This window comes from Pelodiscus sinensis, chromosome 14, assembly GCF_052426305.1.
Source record: "Pelodiscus sinensis isolate ZL-2025 chromosome 14, ASM5242630v1, whole genome shotgun sequence".
Taxonomy (NCBI): Eukaryota; Metazoa; Chordata; order Testudines; family Trionychidae; genus Pelodiscus; species Pelodiscus sinensis.
Window position 1 is genome coordinate 19,671,650 of NC_143065.1, and position 21,024 is coordinate 19,692,673.

The window sequence follows — 21,024 nt, forward strand, 5'->3', positions numbered from 1 at the left end:
TGTGCTATGAAGAGGACACCATGGTGCTGGGAGTGATTTGGGTTCCTGGAGCAGAAGTGACAGTGGCCAGACATCACCAAAAGAGGATGCACTGACATACAGAGCCAATCCCTAGGGCAGCCAGTAGGAGGCATCACAGTGGCAAGTCAAATTCTTCCCAGAGCCTATCCCACAATTGCATGCACATCCTTATCTGCATCACCTTTAGTGGACTCCTCCCTTTTCTCCCAATTACTGTTTATGAAACACTATACAACATTCCCACTCCTCACTGAGGGTGCATTTACACGGCACCCAAAACTCAGAATAGTTTATTTGGTCATTTGGTGCTGTCTACACAAAACCAAATTTCACAACACAGCACAGTTTTAAGCTATCCCTTATTCCTCGTACAATAAGGTTTACAGGGATGGCAAAATAGCACGTCTACTATATTTCGAAATAGCGGACGTGGTAAAAAGACATGGGGTAGCTATTTCAGGATTCTCTGGTATTCTGAAATAACTTTGATGTGTAGTCATACCCTTAGAGTTCATGTGAAAGTAGTGTGTGCCCAGGAGTGAAGCTAGTCAAGAATGTCTGTGACCTAAGACTGGAATTTGGGGCAGTCAGAGCTAGAGAAGCAAGCACGAGGCCAAGGGTATATGGGTTATTATTGTTGCTTATTATGATTATGGCAGCATACAGGGCAACTGACTACCTACTGCATTTCCGTAGCGTTACTAATGTTAATGACTTGTATGCTTAGACAGAATATTGTATGCTTAGACTCAACATTTGCATACTGGTGGGCAACCTACACAGAAGACCACACAGTAAGTCAGACTCCCCATTTCCACACCAATGTTTGGGAAAACCACTGAAAATGCACTGTTTGAATGATTTCTTAACTATCTGAATCATCTCCCTATTAAATCTAGTCTCCTGAAAATAGTTCTGCCACTTGTGCTGTAATAAATGCTTTTAGTGCCAGTTATTAAAGTTGTGTTCATGTTAGGCATTTTCCATGTAGCTATTTTCAAAATTTTGCATTCTGAAATTATTCCCTAAAATTTGCTTAACATTTATTCTTGCTCATAACTGCACAATTCTCAGATTGTTTGTTTTAATAACATTGCTGCCAGCAAATTAATCCTCTGGAATATCTTCAGAAAATGAACAGAAGGACGAGTGTAACATATCCAAGCCAGAGTTAATTCAATTTTCTCTCTCAGTAAATATTCATCGAATTTTTTTATTTCAGGTGCTCTCACTGCATTCATTGGAAGATAGAGCTTTAAAATAATTGTGTAAGACAGAGGTGTGCTGCCTTATTACAGAGGAGGGCCTTGTATAATACAAGCTTGCATGAGCTAAACAGATTCTCTATATTTTAATATTGATTTATTATATATTGATTTATATTTTAAGTTGGGTTTGTTTGGTATGTAATTAGGTTGTTTTTATACACAGAATTGTCTAGTTACATGCTTCTGTAAACTAAAATTATGTAAACAACAACAAAAAGCTAATGAATCAATTTGTCATTAGTGTACAGAGTTGAAGTTAGCTAAAAACCTTATAAAATGCTCTGGTGGGCAACGTATGGCCCACAGGCTGTAGGTTGGACACTTTGGTGTAAGAGATAATGTCTAATGACAACTGGCCTACCCAGATGCCCTAAAAAAAGAAACTTGGATAAAGGTGTCACTAATTTTCCATTCTTTACAAAAAATGAACAACTATTACATTACTATTTCTTTGGAAGTTCCTGCTAAAATTACTGCCCCACAGTAAAGCAGGGGAGGAGTTGTCTGGTCTTGCCAAAGGAGGATGGCTCTGCTTTATGGCAGAAGGGGAGGGATGAGGTCAGAAACTGCTGCAAAGAGGTGGATGGCATGCAGCTTTGCAGTGCTGAGTCACTGACCCCCAGGATTCTGAGGTTCAAAAGGTATAAAATACAAGCCCAGGCAGGGGAAGCCTCTTTGTGCATCCAGAAAGCAAAGCCAGCACCCACCTTCCCACTCCTTGAGAAGGTGACTATCTGGTGGGTTAGTCTTGCCTTCTTAAGGAGGGCTGGGAAGGAATTTTTCCCACACCAACAGACTGGCTCTGGTGGACTGAGGTTTTTTCACCTTCCCCACAGCAAGTTTCAGGGTTGACACTTCTTGTGAGAAGAAAAGATGGCCGCCCATGTCTCAACTAATTATGTGAGGCCGGGCAGATGTCCAGCGCAAGTACTCCATAGGGAAGGCATCCAGGGACTAGAAAAATTATCTGGTAAAGGACATAAAAGGAGGTAATGGATAAAAGAACAGCACAGAGGAGGGGAGTTGGTTGATATGGCAGGATGCCAAACTACCCCTTCCCCATTCTCATAGATCACCTTAACCCTTCAAAGTCCAAGACATGCATTGGCTGCGGACCAGGATGGAAATTAAGGTGAGTTGATGGAGCCTTGGGTAATGATTTGAAGAAACATGGATTTGCCTACACTGTACATTGTATGCCCCACACATCTATATAATAAAGTGGCGGCCTCATTAAAATTCACATCAAGGGTCTCCTATCCTTCTTTCAGTATACCCAGACAACAGAAATAGTATTGTTTTTTCAAAGTCATGCAAAGGAATGTAAATATTTTAGATGAAGGTAGCATTTTGGTACAATTTGAAGCTGAAAGAAAATAAGACTAATGGAGTTTGGTTTATATTCCATTTTAACTATTTTACTTTAATGGGCTCTGCGTAGAGGCAAGTGCATGTTATATTTAACAGACCATATTGCAGCTGCAGCAGTGTAAATGTTAACAGTGAAATGTGACTGTCACATGGCAAAAAAGCTATGACCCTCAGCAGCTGTTCCTTCTACTAACTCACATTGTTACATCCTGAGCACTTTAATCTGTTGCAGAATAACAGCATGTATAAGCACTTAGTCAAAGACTGCTTCATGATTAATTTATTAGGTACAAGAAACCATGGAAAGTATGAAGCATTTTATGTGAAAACATACGTATTTGACAAAATCGACCTGGTAAACAAATGGACATTTTATGGAACACTTAGAAACCAAATGAGAGCTTAATAAAAACACTCAGGGTGCATATATACAGAACCCTAAAGTCAAAATAAGACACGCAATTTGCGTTATGCAAATTACGTATCTTATTTCGATTGAATTTCAAAATAGGTTATTTTGAAATTTGGCATGTCTACACAGCACCAAATTTCAAAATAACACATTATTTGGAGACATCCCTTAACCCTTGTGGAACAAGGGTTATCGGGATGCCGAAATAGCGCTCCTGTTATTTTGAAAAATACTTTGAAACAATAGATGGCTTGTTAAGACGCGGGGTAGCTATTTTAGGATACTTCCAGTATCCCAAAATAGCTATGCAGTGTAGATGTTCCCTCACAGAATATAGATGGGATTTTAAAAATAAAGGACAACAACAAATTTAAAATAAAATTACATTTTAAAACTAGATGTCAAGAGATGGATGTGTCATAGATCAGCTATATGGGGTTTGAGAGCTTAAATGAATAATAAAGGTTAGTTTTGTGGAGGGGAGGTGGGGACGGGCAGGGGGGCGAATGGAAAGCTACCCACACCCATCCACCTTCTCAAAGCTAAACCTGATAATTGCAAATGTAGATCATGCTTGCTTACTTGTTACCATTTCCTATTAATTTCAGAATCAAGCCCACTAACTCCCCTCCCATCCCTTGTTCTTTTGTTTTTGAAGAAAGTAAAATAAATAAAACTGCATAACTGCATCCAAGTACAAAAAACCTCAAGAGATTTTACTATAAGACTAGTTTCTGAAGATTTCTCATCAGCATTCAGTATAATGCTTATAAGAGAAAAGAGAGAGAGAAAACAAACCAAACCAAGAGAATTGAGCAAAAGAGTAAAATATTACAGCATGAATAGAGAAAAAAAACCATTTTTAATTATGGAATAGATTTTCTAAATTCTTGTGTGTCCATGGATCCCCTTCCAAACTCATGCAAAGGCAGCTTCAACTGGAAATGAATCTGCAAAGGTCAAATATGTATTACATGAGGGTATCTGATTTTATTTTACCAAACTTTTTAAAGAATCTTGAATGCATGTTAGGGTAGAGGGGAAAAAAAGACTAAATCTTTCTCCTCTACTGGAACTCTATGATGTCAATAGGAATTACCCATACCTCAAAGGAGAAAAGAGGGATCTAAGACTACACACTCACTATATTCTATTCTTCTTCTCATAATAATATGGATTTAGCTTGTATTAGAGTGCACTAGAGTCATCTTGTTCTCATTTGCGCAAAATTTCTCATCCTTTTTATTTAGTGGAGCTTGAGAAATAGAGATGCTCTGTTGAGCTGGTCAGAATAAAAGCTTTTTCCATCGGAAAATGCTGACATTGAAATTTAAACTTTTAGTGGAAATGTATTGCTCTGGATTTTATAGAATCATAGAACTGGAAGGGACCTTGAGAAGTCATTGAGTTCAGTCCCCTGCCCTCATGGCAGGACCAAGCACTGTCTAGATCAGGTTTTGATTAAATTTTCATCAGAAAGTTCACTGTGGTGCAAGATGGAAGTTCTGGTCAAAATGAGAGAAAAGCTATGTCTATACCAGAGAGACTCACCCTAGAACAACCAAAAGCCTGAATCAGGCAGAGCAAGGACTAGAAGCTGGGATACCCATATCTCAGTTGAGTGCCCTAAGTAATGGGATATTCTAGAGCCTCTCTTATGTAATCTCTTCTGTGAAAAATATTTAAAAGGTTTATTTTTTTTTCCAACGTGAAACAAAAAATTTAGAAACTCTCATTTCCTGGCCAGCCCATAGCTCTGGGTTATGCTATTACCTAATCATTGCCTATAGCAGGTGTTTCTCTGTTTCTTTTATTTGTGGGTCTTTATTTTCTTTTCTTCATCTGCAGGAAAAACCTGTTTGAATGGCCTGCGGTCCTCAGCTTCTAGGAATTTCACAAGTCCCTCCCCACCAGTCAGGACATAGTGTGGGTGATAGCAGGACGTGATCCACTGTAGTGATCCTCAGCCAAGCAGACTGATCTCTACAGGGCTGTTGCAGCAAACACAATTTAAAGTAGCTAGCTGGCTTCTCTGTATTATGCAGTGGGCCATTTCTGCTTGCAGGAGGCTCTAGGACTGGAGTAGAAGAATAATCGTATGGCAACAAATTATGATGCTCAGCAGCTGTTCCTCCTACTAACTCAAACCATTACACACTGTGCAGTTGAATCTGGTGGAGGACAAATGCTAGTACAAGCACTCAAAGATTGATTCACTATTCTACATGCAAGGCACTACATTTAGCTGTTTGGAATGGAAATCAATCAACCATATGAAAAAACTTGCACAGATTCAGACAGACATCATCTTTCTATCCAAGTGCAAGAAGATGGACATCATACCCAACATCTTGTTAGTCTTTAAAGTGCTACATAGTACTGTATATTGATTCATTATTAATTGATGAGTCCTAGAAGCCATGGCATGGTTTTTAGGCACCTTTCCCTCTGCATCTCAGGTCCTGCATATTTGCAACATCATCATGCTCTAAAATCGGGCCCTCACATAGCCTTTTATTTGTTAAATGTCCAGTAATTTCAGTATTTTTAAAACCTTTTCTTATGTGCTTTGTTCATAATTTCAATCTCAAGGAAACAAAGAAAGAAAAAGAACAGGCATCTGAGTAGAGGTTTGTACGTTAGAACAACACAACATATTAGAGATTTCTATTATCTAGGATTCACAAATTATACTTAAATGATCTGCAGTGGTCTCAAGGGACTGAATGAAGATCTATGCCAGCTACCTTAATAGGAATTCAAATAATTTAAGAACTTTTTTGTGCCTCTGTGGTAAAAATCAATAACAAACAATGACAGATCAGTTTAAAACTTTTTAAATGAAATCTGGGTTGGTGCCACTTGCCGCATAGAGAGTCACTGTTCCAAAATTCACCGCAGAAGACTAAATTATCTCCATAACAGAAGCAGACTTCAAGGCTAATATCAAACAGAACTGTATCAATGAATCTTATTGATAGAAAATCACTATGGTGCTGCTCTTTGAAAAACATATGCATATTCTTTAAGCATACCGGAAGTTCCATCGATGTTAAGAGATTTCTGTGCATCTCTTGCTCTAATAACTAGAACATACTTCTTCCTGTACATTGTACTCAGTATATTATTTTCAGCTTGAGACATTCCTACTCTATTTAGTGACTGATTTTCTGTCCCAAATGATATCACCATGGCTTCTGAGCAGTCAAGAAAAATAGCTGACACAGCACAGATGGATACAGCAAAATCTGAAGTGAAGTTTAAATATTACAGAAATCTAAGGAGCAGCTATGTTCAAATGTTCAGTCATCTAGCACTTTCTTTAAAAAAATATGATTCTGATTTCCATGAGATTTTAAGTATTTTAGCACATTCCTAAAGCCATTAAAATCATTTGTAAAGATCAGATGCTTGGCCTATGTCACTATTCCCACCCCCTGAAAAAGGCACCAATCAAAGGCCCCAGTTCAACTACTCCACCATGCCTTTCAGTGCCACAATTCTTGGGCACTGCCTAGGTCATAGAGAACTATCTATACTGAATCACAAGGAACCTCTAAGACCAGTAGAATGTACATGCAAGTACAACTGGTTGGGAAATAGGGGAAAAAAAAAGTAACTAGAAAAATAACAGATTAGCTTGAAGATATTACCTGTGAAAGGTCCTTAACTTTCTATAGAGATACAAACACAAATTTCCAGAAATATATAAGTCTCATTTTCAGAAGTGACACAGGCCCATATTTTTAAAGGTATTTAATCATTGTGGTGCTCTGTGTGCAGTACTTAACGCATTTAGGAGACTAAGTATCATTTTCAAAGGGATTTAGGGATTTAGAGCCCATCATTTTGTATTTTTGTTTCAATTAGGTTTTCTAATGTGCATTACTTTGCATTTATCGACAGTTAATATCATTTGTCATTTTGTTGCATAGTCACCCAGTTTTGCGAGATCCTTTTGTAACTCTTGGAAATCTGCTGTGGACTTAACTATCTTGAGTAGTTTTGTATTATCACCAAATTATGCTACCTCTCTTTACCTCTATTCCAGAGCATTCACGAGTATGTTGAAAAGCACTGGTCCCAGTACACATCACTGCAGAATACAAGTGTTTATCTCTCTCTATTGTGAAAACTGGTAATTTATTACTATCCTTTGTTTCCTGTCATTTAACTTCCCTTGCTGAAGTTTAAGCCCATTGCTTCTTGTTCTATCCCCAGAGGCCAAGATGAACAAGTCTTCTCCCTCCTCCTTCTGACACCCTATTAGATATCTGAAAACTGCTATCATGTCCCCCCTCAATCTTCTCTTTTCTAAACTAAACAAACCTAATTCCTTCAGCTTTCCCTAATAGGTCATGTTCTCTAGACCTTTAATCATTCTCATTACTCTTCTCTGGAATGCGGTGCCCAGAACTGAACACAATACTCCAATTGAGGCCTAACCAGCGCAGGGTAGAGTAGAAGAATGACTTCTCGTGTCTTGCTCACAACACACCTGTTAATGCACCCCAGAATCATGTTTGCTTTCTTTGCAACAGCATCACACTGCTGACTCATATTCAACTTGTGGTCCACTATAGCCCCTAGATCCCTTTCTGCCATACTCCTTCCCAGACAGTCACTTCCCATTCTGTATGTATGAAACTGATTGTTCCTTCCTAAGTGGAGCACTTTGCATTTGTCTTTATTAAACTTCATCCTATTTACCTCAGATCATTCCTCCAAATTGTCCAGGTCATTTTGAATTATGACCCTATCCTGCAGATTAGTCGCAACCCCTCCCAGCTTGGTATCATCTGCAAACTTAATAAGCATACTTTCTATACCAATATCTAAATCGTTGATGAAGATATTGAACAGAGCCGGTCCCAAAACAGACCCCTGTGGAACCCCACTTGTTATGCCTTTCCAGGAGGATTGTGAACCATTAATAACTACTCTCTGAGTACGGTTATCCAGACAGTTATGCACCCACCTTATAGTAGCCCCATCTAAGTTGTATTTAGCTAGTTTATTGATAAGAATATCATGCAAGACTGTATCAAACGCCTTACTACAGTCTAGGTATACCACATCCACCACTTCTCCCTTATCCACAAGACTCGTTATCCTATTGAAGAAAGCTATCAGAGTGGTTTGACACAATTTGTTCTTTACAAATCCATGCTGGCTGTTCCTTAATGAGACTTTATTTATAGAAAGCTATGAAAATTGGTGTTAGAAAACTATATATCTTTAGGGTCAGTGAAAACAGAGATTGAGTACCTTATCCTTAACATTTCTTGGTGTGTTATTACAGGGCTCTGATAAATGTGCAGGTGTTATGATATCAAGACACAACAAGGTGCTTCCACTACAACCTGACTATGCCTTAAAAGCACAATATAAAAAAAGTCCTTGGCTATAGTGTAAGAAGACATATCAGTATTGACAAAATAGTCAATAACTCCTTAAGGGTGAACAAATAAAAATGTGAAGTATTTCATTCCCTACATACACCCTTTATGTATTTGGAGGCTTAAAGTTACTGAATCTTGTGTTTTTATCAGACAAACCTTAATGCGGTTCAATTCACTCCATTGATTTTTTGCAGAGGAAATGTTTTGCTCAAGGGTACTATTGAAAGGTTATCTCACCCAAGGTTTGATATCTAGAGATAAATCCGTTTGCTCATAAAACAAAACTCAAACAACATAACCCAGTCCTTTCTCATTTCAGAACAACATGGATACAATGCATTGCACTCCTTGACTCAGATGCATGTCAGAATTCATGTATTTGGATCTGACAGCAGTTTGCTTTTGGATAACAATTTGCTGTGTCTAATCACATCTAAGAAGAATATTCTTATATGGGATACACTTTACAGCATATATGTCTTTTCCTAACTAGATAGTTTACTCTTTCCAAAGTGGGAATAGTCAGTCAGTATTATTTCCATCCAACGTTCACAGGACAAAGTTATTGTACAAATGATACATGGAGAAACCAATGGTGCTCTGTATAGGCATGGGTATTTTTGTAGGTCAGAGTTGTGAACTTATTCATTTTAACATTTATCAAATGGATTTCCTGAGCACTTTACAGAAAAAAGTGACATCTGCAACAGATTGGGGTGGTATTTGAAAGAAGAAAATGGCTACATTTTGTATTGATTTTTGAGATCTTGATAGGTCCTTATTCAGAAATATTCTAGCAGGAACACCTTCCTTTTTTAATAACAATACCAAATTCCACTCCTTCTGAGGTAAATACAAAAAGTATGCATCTTAGTTGTTAAAATATAAATCTAAAGCTCCAGGAATACAGCATGTCACTTTCATCAAATGGTTATAACACCTCTTTCCTACAGCCAGTAAAGTGAGCAACATATAAATCTCTGGAAGGAACCATTGAATGGTTTTGAAGAAATATGGGATTTTTTTTTCTATTTTCCTATTGACCTCACACAGTAATCACTCTATTTTCTTCTTCCAGAAAGTCACAAACATATTTACCTTCTTGCCCCATGCAAGGAAGAATATATATTTAAGGATTTATACATTTTCTCATTAATTTTGATATTCATATAGTTAATTGTTTTAGTGTCCATAACCCATCTGTGAGTTTATTATACCTTGCTTCCTCCCTTTTTACCCTACCGATATAACAGTTCTTAGTCATAGTACTTATATATAATGAAACTATTCAAATGTATTGGTCAACTGATTTCTTTTTTGTCCTGTAATTATTGTATTACTACCTGACTCTCATAAACATCAGAAAAGAATGAAAAAAGGCATCAAGAAATTCCAAAGTTGGTCTCACCTGATCCATTAGCTGAGAATAGAGTTCATAGCAGTTGTCAAAAATATACTTGTAGGTAGAGTCCAGGCAAGCTCTGACACAGTCTTTAACCACCATACTGGCTCGAGGTGGACTCTGCAGTTCCAGGACCTTACAGAAGATTTAATAAAATCAGAAAAAAAAGAGAATTTCAGAAACAGCTGGACTAGAATTACATATACATTGTCTTGTGAATTATCTGTCTAGTGCAGAATTGGCAGGAGTAAAGCTGGTTTCAGCTATGGCAAGGGAATAAAACTGAACAAAAGATTCTCTTCATAAATACAGCTGTTACATACAGCATAACCTCAGAGTTATGAACAGTCAATTACACATCCCATTTGGAACCGGAAGTACAGTAATTACATGTTTAACAGTAATTACATGTGCCCACTTAACTCGTTTTCACAATAGCATGATTTTTTTTTAGGGAACTTTTTTGAATAACATGGCCATCCCCGAAATAACACGAAAATAATCAAGTAGAGGAGTACTTTGCATGGCAGTATAAGTTGGTGAAAACAGCGGTAATACGCATGAGCAGATTAATACACGTGGTCACAGCGCTCCTCCACTCACTTATGTGTTTATCTTTGTGTTTTAACAAACCGCGGCAATTTGTGTTGCTAGATATCTTGTGTTGCTAGATATCTAATGTTGACATTGATGACCCAGCACCAACAAAAAATTGACTTTGCCACCATCACCTGAAACACAACCCCCATCTTTTCCATTATTTTTAATGGGAAATTTGACCCCGCGTAGCACATTTTCGTTTAGCACAAACATTTTCAGAAATGCATCTATAGTGTTAAATGAGGAATTACTGTACGCAATCAGGCAACAGAGATAAAACAAATGAACCAATGAATAAAGTAGAGGACAGTACTGTGTTAAATATCAACTATTAAAAAAAGAAAGGGAAAGTTTAAAACAGATTGGCAAGGTAAGGAAACTTCCTGAGCTTGTTTAATTTAACAATGTTAAAAGCAGCATTTTTTTCTTGCATAGTAAAGTTTCAAAGCTGTCTTAAGGCAACGTTCAGTTTTAAACTTTTGAAAGACCCACATTTTGTTGAGAGGACGCGGGCCGACAGACCCACTGGGCCTCTGGACAAGGGTGCTAGCTCCGTGCTCTCAGAAGGAGCAAGGCCTCAGGTGGAAGGGGAAGGGCTGGGGTAGCCAGCTCACAGTGCCACCTGGCATGCATGACATGGGGATCTGCAATGTGCCACCTGGGGCGCTGGAAGATATTTAAAGGGTCCTAGGCTAGTGGCAGTGGCTGGGAGCCCCAGGCACCTACGAATCGCCTGGGCAGTTGCCCTCTTTTGCCTCTCACCACATTGGCAGGCCTGGTTGAGAGTTTTGAACATTTCAGAGTTATGAACAACCTCCATTTGTGTTTGTACCTCTGAGGTTCTACTGTGGATTCTTAAGAGCTACAGTTCAATAATGTCTTCAGTTAAACCAGAGAAAGATAAAGATAATGTACAGCACTTCTGAATTGATTCACTTTTTCATTCTTTCAGTAAAAGATTTCCATTTAGCTAGATCTTCAGACAGCTTAGGGATTTAATTAAAACTGCAGCAGCTGAAATACAAATTTAGACTATAATCTAAACTTAAATCTAAATTTAAACTTAAATCTAGCCTCAGTGAAGGATTCATCAAGCTAAGGTATCAAGAGCCCATCCTAATCACTGACGTTTAATAGTGGTGATCAAGAGTAGCCAATACAGTATGAATTTCCTAGAAAATAAATGTGTGCTATGTTTTTCTGGTGCCAGTAACAGAGAAATTATGGTACCTTCATTCGAAAAAAAGTGATGCTGGTAAGCAGGTCGACTGTTGATTTCAGGTCTTGTAGCCTTTCAGAATTACTGGCAGGAAAGTTATCCTAGTTAATTGAGGAAAAGGAAATGAGTATAATGTTAAAGGCAAGACCATTAAATGTTAAGGAAAAAAATCTTTCAGGAAAACAAAGAAAACAATAAACACAGTGGGTGGGATTATTAACAATGCTCCATGTTTGGTCCATGTATACTTCCCCTGTAGTCACCAGTAAACACCTACTGACATCAATGGGAACAGCATAAGGTCCAAACTGACCATTTTTGGAACTCTTACGGTCTGTGATAACAAGTTTAAAAATGTTGCATTGCCTACTCTTAAAAATCTCATAGAAACAATTCTGCAATGAGAAGATTAAAGAAATGCTATTTATGAGTTAAAGGGAAGCCTTTTGTTTGCTTCACATAATGTATAAATCAGTTCTACAGCTCAGTGGGCTAGTTGGCCTTTGTTATATTTATTGGTACTATAGCTTAGCTTTCTTTGCATTATATGCAACTTTGCCCTAGATACACAAGAAATCCAGGTCTATATTCTGTAAGCTTTAGCTTCAGCAAGTTAGCATAAACCTTGTGGCCCATAAACTTTAAACAAACTTAGTACAGATTAAAAGCCCAATTGAAAACTCAGAGTACTTAGGGAGTTAAAAATAGAAGTGAAGGGCCTTAGTAAAACTGCAAATATGATGTGTATGAGATAGACACTGTTGTGTGGCCTCTAGGAAGAGAAGTTATGTTGAGCTATGACAAAGTGAGAATACATATGTTCAGGATGGTTCATCTATTGCATGGCAATGAGCTAAAGCATAAGGTTCACATATGATGTGTTAAAGCAGATTGGCAGAGGGGTTTTCCTAAGTTCATACCCTTTGAAACTTAATAGGTACACCACAACTTGGGAAAAACCAAAATAACTGGCTAGAATGGAAATAACAAATGTGATACCTAAATGCAAAAGGGCCATGGTAATGAATTGACATATTTGACACTAAGTTGAGATAATTGATACACAAACCTATAGAAAAAAGATATTCCAACATTAATAAGGGAAAAATACAAATAAGGAAAAGAGGAAAAATCACCTATTAAATATGTATTAAATGTAACGGCATCAGCATAACATGTTACGAAAGGGACATCCCAGCTTAGGGGCAGTAGGAGAAGGAGACGTAGTCTTTCGGAGGTGCCACAATGATGGCCATTGGTGATGAAGGGGAAGGGGATGGTGATGAGGAAGATGATGGCCAACACTTCCAGTTGTTCTGTGAGGGATGTTATGAGCGGACATGCAGATGTACATTCTGTAGTATCTCTGTCTTACGAAGTTGAAGTGTTTGTAACTGCTATATTTCAATAATACTGGGCCTGATCTTAGAACAAGAACCTGACAACCCTCAAATGAAAATTGGGGATCCTTGAGTAATTGATATAATTAATACACAATCTAAAGATCAGATACAGGTTGAACTTTTCTTTTCCGGCACTCTCTGGACCTAAGTGGTGTCAATCCAGGGAATTTCCCAAACCACAGGATGCCAATATTGTCTCTCAGAATTACCAACACTTCCACTGCTTACTAGGTTATTAGAAGACATTTAGGGGTAAATTAGAGCTAAATAACAGCACAGAACACTGAGAGCCTGGACTGGTGGCTGTAAACAAACTTTACAGGACCACAGGAAACCACAGGGTCCAGCAACATCCATGGTCCGGCATGATTTTAATTAGCTGGATGTCCACTTAACTAAAATCATGCCGGACTACTGATGTTACCAGACCAGATAGTGTCGAACTAGAGAGGTTCAACCTATAGTTTCATAATAAGCTTAATGAATCTGAATGTAAGTGAAATAAGAATTCCCTATATTAGCAAGCAGATTGATAGTCAGGAAACATTTTTCGTGGTCATTTAACCTATGTCTACACTGCACAGTTATTTCAGAATAAGCTATTATAGCACCCCAGAAGTCCCATCATCTCTGGTATTGGCACGCTCACTACTGGTCTATCCAGCTATGTAGACACTCTTCTCAAACCCTTCGTAACCAATATCCCCAGCTATCTCCGAGACACTATTGACTTCCTAAGGAAACTACAAAACATCGATAACCTCCCCAATAATACCATCCTTGCCACCATGGATGTAGAAGCTCTATATACCAACATCCCACATGAAGACGGATTACAAGCAATTAGAAACACTATCCCAGAGGACACTACTGCCAACCTGATAGCAGACCGATGTAACTTTGTTCTCACCCACAATTATTTCCAGTTTGAGAACAACTTATACCTCCAGATCAGCGGCACAGCCATGGGTACATGCATGGCCCCTCAGTATGCTAACATCTTTATGGCTGACCTAGAACGTTTCCTCAACTCCCGTCCCCTTTCACCCCTCCTCTACCTACGGTACATCGATGACATCTTTATGATCTGGACGCATGGCCAAGAAACACTGGAGATATTCCACAGAGATTTCAACAACCTACACCCCACCATCAACCTCAGCCTGGACCATTCTACGCGAGAGATCCACTTCCTGGACACCACCGTACAAATCAACAATGGAAAATTAGACACCACTCTTTACAGAAAACCCACCGACTCATACAGTTACCTACATGCTTCCAGCTCCCATCCAGAACACACCACACGATCCATCGTCTATAGCCAAGCCCTTCGTTACAACCGCATCTGCTCTAATCCCACTGACAGAGACCAGAAGCTTCAGGATCTCTACCAAGCATTTATAAACCTCAACTACCCACCCAGAGAAATAAAAAAGCAAATTGAAAGAGCCAGACGAATACCTAGAAACCATCTACTTCAAGACAGACCCAAGAAAACCAACAATAGAACACCACTTGTCATCACCTACAACCCCCAACTTAAACCTGTCCAACACATTATCAATAAACTACAGCCTATACTGGAACAGGATACCATACTCAAAGAGGCTCTGGGAGACAGACCCATAGTCTCCTATAGACAACCACCTAACCTCAAGATGATTCTTACCAACCACCACAGGACATACCACACTAATACCAACCCTGGTACCTTCCCTTGCAACAAACCCCATTGCCAGCTTTGTCCACATATTCATTCTGCTGATACCATTATTGGACCTAACCAAGTGAGTTATAAGATCAAGAACACATATTCCTGCGCATCCAGAAATATAATCTATGCTATCATGTGCCGAAAGTGTCCGTCTGCTATGTACATTGGACAAACATCTCAGACACTTCGCCAAAGGATTAATGCCCACAAAACAGATATCAGACAAGATCACAAAGAAAAAACAGTTTCTTGCCATTTTAACCAGAAAGGACACTCTCTCAATGACTTAACCACGTGCATTCTGCTACAAAGACCTTTTACATCTGCACTTGAAAGGGAATCCTCTGAACTGTCATTCATGTTAAAATTCGACACTTTCCAAAAAGGACTCAACAAACACTTGAACTATCTCACCCATTACCAAGATAGTTTCCCCAATTATCACCTCTAATACCATTAACTCACAAACATCCCACTCTCCCTACCTCTAATATCATCAATTCACAGACACTTACCTTCCTTCCTCCCCCCCCCCCCCCGCATCCCTCTCCTGTTCTGCAATGTGATTTGTCCTTTTCATATTTCTTCATTTTTTTAATTGTATCCTTTGGTATATATGGTTGTGACTACTTTCTTCCACTATTTGATCTGAGGAAATGGGTCTGGCCCACGAAAGCTCATCATCTAATAAACCATCTTGTTAGTCTTTAAAGTGCTACATTGTCCTGCATTTTGCTTCAGCTACCCCAGACTAACACGGCTACATTTCTATCACTATTATGGAACAGTTATTCCGAAATATCTTATTTTGAAACAGCACATCTACACTGCATGGAAGCATCAAAGTTAGTCTGAGGCATGCTTCCCTAATGTAGACATGCTATCTCGAGTTAGAACCCCATGAGGAATAACATCAACTGGCCCTGGTAAAGGGCTATTTTGAAATAGCAGAAAAGTGAAGCATCTACACATGCCTTATTTAGAAATAGCTATTTTGGAGTAGGCATTATTCTTCATAGAATGAGGTTTACAGAAGTCGGAATAAGCTGTCCGTTATTTAGAAATAATTTCAAAATAACTGAATTGCTGTGTAGAAGCTTGCATAGTTATTTTGGAATAATAGCTGTTATTCTGAAACTAGCCAATTAGCCCATCATAAGACGGAATTTTCAGGTCTTTCCTCCACGTCGGTCTTCTCTCCTTAGCCTCCTATCTCTCGCTCTGTGTCTCTTTCTCTCTCTCTCCTCCTCCAACTGCCTCCCCCCCCTCTCTCTCATCTCTCCTCCGCCTTCTGCCTCTCTCTCTCTGTCTCTCTCTTTCTCTTCTCCCCCTCCTGCCTCTCACTCTTTCTCCACTCTCCTCTGGGATGCACACTTGTCTGCCCCCCCCCGGGCATGTACGTCACCGCCTCACCCCCCTTTGCCTCCCGCCGTGGCGCTCGGCTGACTTCTGTGCTGCTCAGCCAGGCCACTGTGCGGGAGCAAGTGGCACAAACGGCCTCTCTCTCTCTTCTCCTCCTACTGCCTCACCCTCTCTCTCTCTCTCTCTCTCTCTCTCTCCCGCCTCCTGCCTCTCTCTTCTTCTCTCTCTTTCTCTTCTCCCCCTACCGCCTCTCACTCTGTGTTTCTCTTCTCCTTCTGCTGCGTCTCTCTCACTCTCTCTCGCTGTCTTCTGCCTCCTCTGTTCTCCTCTCTGCTCCTCTGCATCTGCTCCGCTTTCCTCCTTTTGAATCCAGTGCCCTTTCCTGACATCAGAGATGCACGCTCATCCAGGCCCCGCCCACTGGCTATTCCCTCTGGACGATGGTGTTGCCTCCCACCATGGTGCTCGGCTGATTTCTGCACCACTCAGTCAGGCTGCCACGTGGGAGCAAGCAGCACAAGTGGCCATTTGGGCCCCACGCTCCCCATGCAGCACCGCCATGCTGAATGAGAAGCGCGGACCTTAAACGGCTGCTTGCACCTGCACGGCAGCCCAACTGAGTGGCGCAGAAGTCAGCCAAGTGCCATGGTGGGAGGCAACAACACCGCCCAGAGGGAATAGCCAGAGTTTCAGTGTTACAGAGTCACAGACATTGGGCTACTATATATATGATAACTGCTGTGTAGACACACCCTTAATGGCCTCATATTATCAAAGGGCTAGTCAACTATCCTTATAGTCTGATAGGGAGTGGATATCTTTCTTCAACACTGAAGGAAGCCACAGACAGACATTTAAGCTGAATGAAACTTTGATTTCCTAAATCCTCAAAAATGCCCCACAATTTCAATACCACACAATTACCTTCTTTTCTGAAGGTATGTCTAAACTACATGGCTCCATCGACGGAGCCATATAGATTAGTGTACTCGAAAAAGGGAAATGAAATGGTGATTTAAATAATTGCTGCTTCATTTACATCAAAATGGCTGCCGCGCTATGCCGATCAGCTGTTTGGTGGCACAGCGTGGGAGTCTGGACGCTCCGCAGTCGACAAGGGAAACCCTTGTCAACTTCCCTGGTAAGCCTCACTCCATGAGACATAATGGAGTAGTTGACAAGGGCTTCCCTTGTCGACCATGGAGTGTCCAGACTACTGCGCTGTGCCACCAAACAGCTGATCAGCACAGCGCGTCAGCCATTTTGATGTAAATGAAGTGGCGATTATTTAAATAACCTCTTCACTTCCTTATATCTAGAAAGCTCATCTACATAGCTCCATTGATGGAGCCATGTAGTCTAGACATACCCCAGAGATTTTAGTCTCCAGAAGAAACAGAACAGCTTGCTTAATCCCGAAAAAAAATGTTTTTGTTAAAACACTGAAGTCCTAAGATTTGAATTCTAACTCAAGGACTGATGATACAGTGTTAGAACTTTGATGCTTTCAAACTTCATGGGAGATGAGTGATTAATGTCTAAAATTGTTATAAGCAAATAAAGAACACTGATATATTTATACTAAACAATGTATGATTTGGTTCCTGAGTAAAATCTGTTGTACATACCCTGTATTTAGATAGGTCAATCCTCAATGAATTGTGCAATTGATCCAGCAGTTTTATGAATTTTTCCCTCTGTACAAAGAAGACAAGAAGATTTGCACATGAGATATAATGGGATGCCATGTATCTGTAGTTATGAGTGTAAATCTATAGCCCACACAGTTATCATAAAGCATACAACCTGCTGTCTTCCCTTCTGGATTGTTTGGAAAGTGTGTTGTTTTCAATTTATTTGTATAAAAGCATAGGTCTGACATAACTCTAAGTACATCAGAAACTAAATGTGTTATGCCTTCTGCCATATTTCATGATTCATCTAATATAGTACAAATTTCTGGCATTCATTCACAATCATGATGCCTTAAAATGCCTTAGTGAAGCACAGCAGCCGTTCCCCATAACTGCTTTTCTTTATCTTAATAACTGATGCATTGTTAAGTAAACAGCTAAATCAAAAGTACCCAAGGAATAATAAAAAACAAAAACAAAAACACCACCATCACACACACACATTGTCAGCAGACTGAACAACAACAGAATCAACTCAAATTCAAGTTAAAAGGTTTTCAGTCATGGACATGGGCTTCTTCAGAAAAGATTGGCTTATTCTGTTTCTATATACAGCTCATTACAAAATACTGCTTGCCCATTTTAAAACTGTAGGGCACATTATTTGTTTGTATAAGGGATTTTTAGCAAGAGGTAAAAATATGTATGAAAATGACTCCCTAGAGATGGTGGCCTTCTGAAACCTATCTGAGCAATAGCTTCTCCCTTGGAAAATCAAGGTTAACTTGTGAATTTAGCTTATGAAGACCCAGGGATAAAATTTTAATGCAGTACACACAATTTCACTGTATGAGTCGCAGTGATGTTAATGAGAGTTGCATGCTTAATCCAGAAAAAAAAGTTTTTATTAAAACACCGAAGTCCTAAGACTTGTGTTGCTGTGTGTTGTAACACATACTCTTTACATAATTGCAAAGAAACATGCAATCACACCACCTGAATTAGGGATGTTATTGGTTAACTAATTACCTGATAAGTATCACCCAGTTAATGGGTGGCCCAGCTGAACTGGAGCAGTCCTGTGCCTGATGTGGGGGGAGAAGGGGCTGTTCCAGCCCAGCTGGACCAGTTGTGCTGCAGGCTGGGGGCACTCCAGACCATCTGGGCACGCTGCGCCATGGGCAGGGGCACTCCAGCCTGGCCTGCCTGTGGTGTGGTGAGCCTGGCCTGAGCAACCCCCACCCATGGTGGACTTAGCCTGGTAGGGCCAGAGCTATCCCCCGCCTGTGGATCCCAGTTAAGTGGTTAATCAGTTAAACATAAAGTTTAACCAGTGAACTGATTAAATGGGATTTCACATCCCCAATCTGAATATGTAAAGTCTATGCATTGCTGGAAGCCGCAAGATCTGATATCCATCAACATATGGTCTGATATGTACAGCACTGCTGAAACATGCAATGATGTGACCCTGGTATAACTTGCACTCTCCCTCTTCCTCTCATATTCCAGATGAGTACTAACCTACACAAAGCCTTTGATCTGGCACAGTTCCCTTCGGTGTTCAACACAAAAGGGGATGTTTATGTCATGTTAAAAATCTCCACTGACATACTCAAGCAAATCATTCCAGATGAAGACTAGGACTTGAATTTGGGATGTTCTTTTAGATAAACAGTATGTAGCTTAGCTATCCACTGTCATGCAACCTGACCCAAGAGGGTTTCAGAAATGAGAAAAATAATCTTATATTTTGCCTATAAATCAATTGTTTGGGGGGGAGGGGGGTAGAACCCAGAATCTCTATTAGGGATGTTTTTAATACTGTCTTTCTACCCATCTGTTGAACTACAAATTGGATTTGTATTTGCGTCAAAGTTAAATTGGCATTAACATCAGAAAGAAGACTTAATCTTCCCCTCCAAGATGAGGATAAAAAAAAGTTCTGATCACTAACAAAATGGAAATAAAGAAGAGAAAATCCAGGGTGAAAAAAAATAAAAACTTTAAATTTCAAAACCTGGATCAAACTTAAAACATCTGATAAAGAGTTCACTGTTGAAACTGAATGCCATTGCAACAGTAGAGTAAGAGCCAGAATGATTTCATATCAAACCAACAATGTACTTTTAAAATTAGAAACCGAATAAACAAACTAAATTCTATCACCAGAATATCTGGTAACGTAATAAATAAATCATGTATAATCTGATAGTACTTTTAAGATGTAAACTCTACAGAACGTCACTATCATTATTACTACAGATTGCACCTCTATAAACCAGGACTCTTTAGTCTGGCAACAGTGGGACCACAGATGTTCCAGGATCAGAAAGTCCCAGTACATTGCGAGAGATGCTCCAAACTGAAGATCTGATCCTACTTTTATTATTGGCTATAATCCTTGCTGTCAAAAATAGCTCCATTAACCCCAACATATTTTAAAACAACAATGAATAGAAATGTAATACAATATTTGTTCAATATTTATTTAATGGATGCAACAGTTAAGTCTTGATTATTTTTTGGAAATATGATTTAAAATGAAATCATAAGATGTCCTAAGGGAGTGGAATAAGTTTGGAATAAGTTGCCAAAGGGAGTTAGATATCTAAAGGTTAGTAAATATTATCCCCCTAGCACATAAGGGTTAATTATCAACCACTCCCAGTGGTAAACTCTTGCAGTATCAGGCCCTTGGAATGGTTCCATGATTCTGCAATGATAAGCAAAATCATCCTTTCCCAAGATTATTATACAAATGAGGCTGACAGATACCAATTCTACTCCACAGAGGAGCTAGTTTGCATTTCCTCCACAAATATTCAGCTTCAGTTATTTCTCTAAGAATGCAAGTCTCCTCATAGAGAAAGTATAACAATGCCATACATAGTAACATATGTAAATTTGATTTACTGCATACTGTGGAAAAATGCCTAGGATAAATTTTCCTTACAAAAAATATTAAAAACTATTTCAGATACAGACAATTATTTTATTGGCCAAATTCTGCCGATTGTATCCTCTGTTGAAAACAAATAGAATTAATCTTTGTTGGCTTAGTGGCCAGATTTTATCATTGTTAATAATGCCCTTGCAAAGCACGCAGAAATGGAAATGCTTTCATTTCACTGAGTTTTGGAGAGGGGCCTTAAAGTTCCGGAAAGTGTTTCATGCAGCTGCACTTGTACTTCATTAATATTGTGTATGATA

The 21,024-nt window shown here is 39.3% G+C and overlaps 1 protein-coding gene across 1 annotated transcript in view; it reads right to left on the bottom strand.

The window, feature by feature from the left end:
- UNC13C (unc-13 homolog C) overlaps positions 1-21,024 on the bottom strand; it is a 435,134-nt gene that overhangs the window by 201,343 nt on the left and 212,767 nt on the right. Inside the window, exons 13-15 of the mRNA XM_075897272.2 lie at positions 17,806-17,874; positions 11,707-11,796; positions 9,883-10,011 (exon numbers count right to left, since the gene is read on the bottom strand). Of these exons, the coding sequence (XP_075753387.2) occupies positions 9,883-10,011; positions 11,707-11,796; positions 17,806-17,874 (288 nt within the window). The remainder of the gene's footprint in view (positions 1-9,882; positions 10,012-11,706; positions 11,797-17,805; positions 17,875-21,024) is intronic.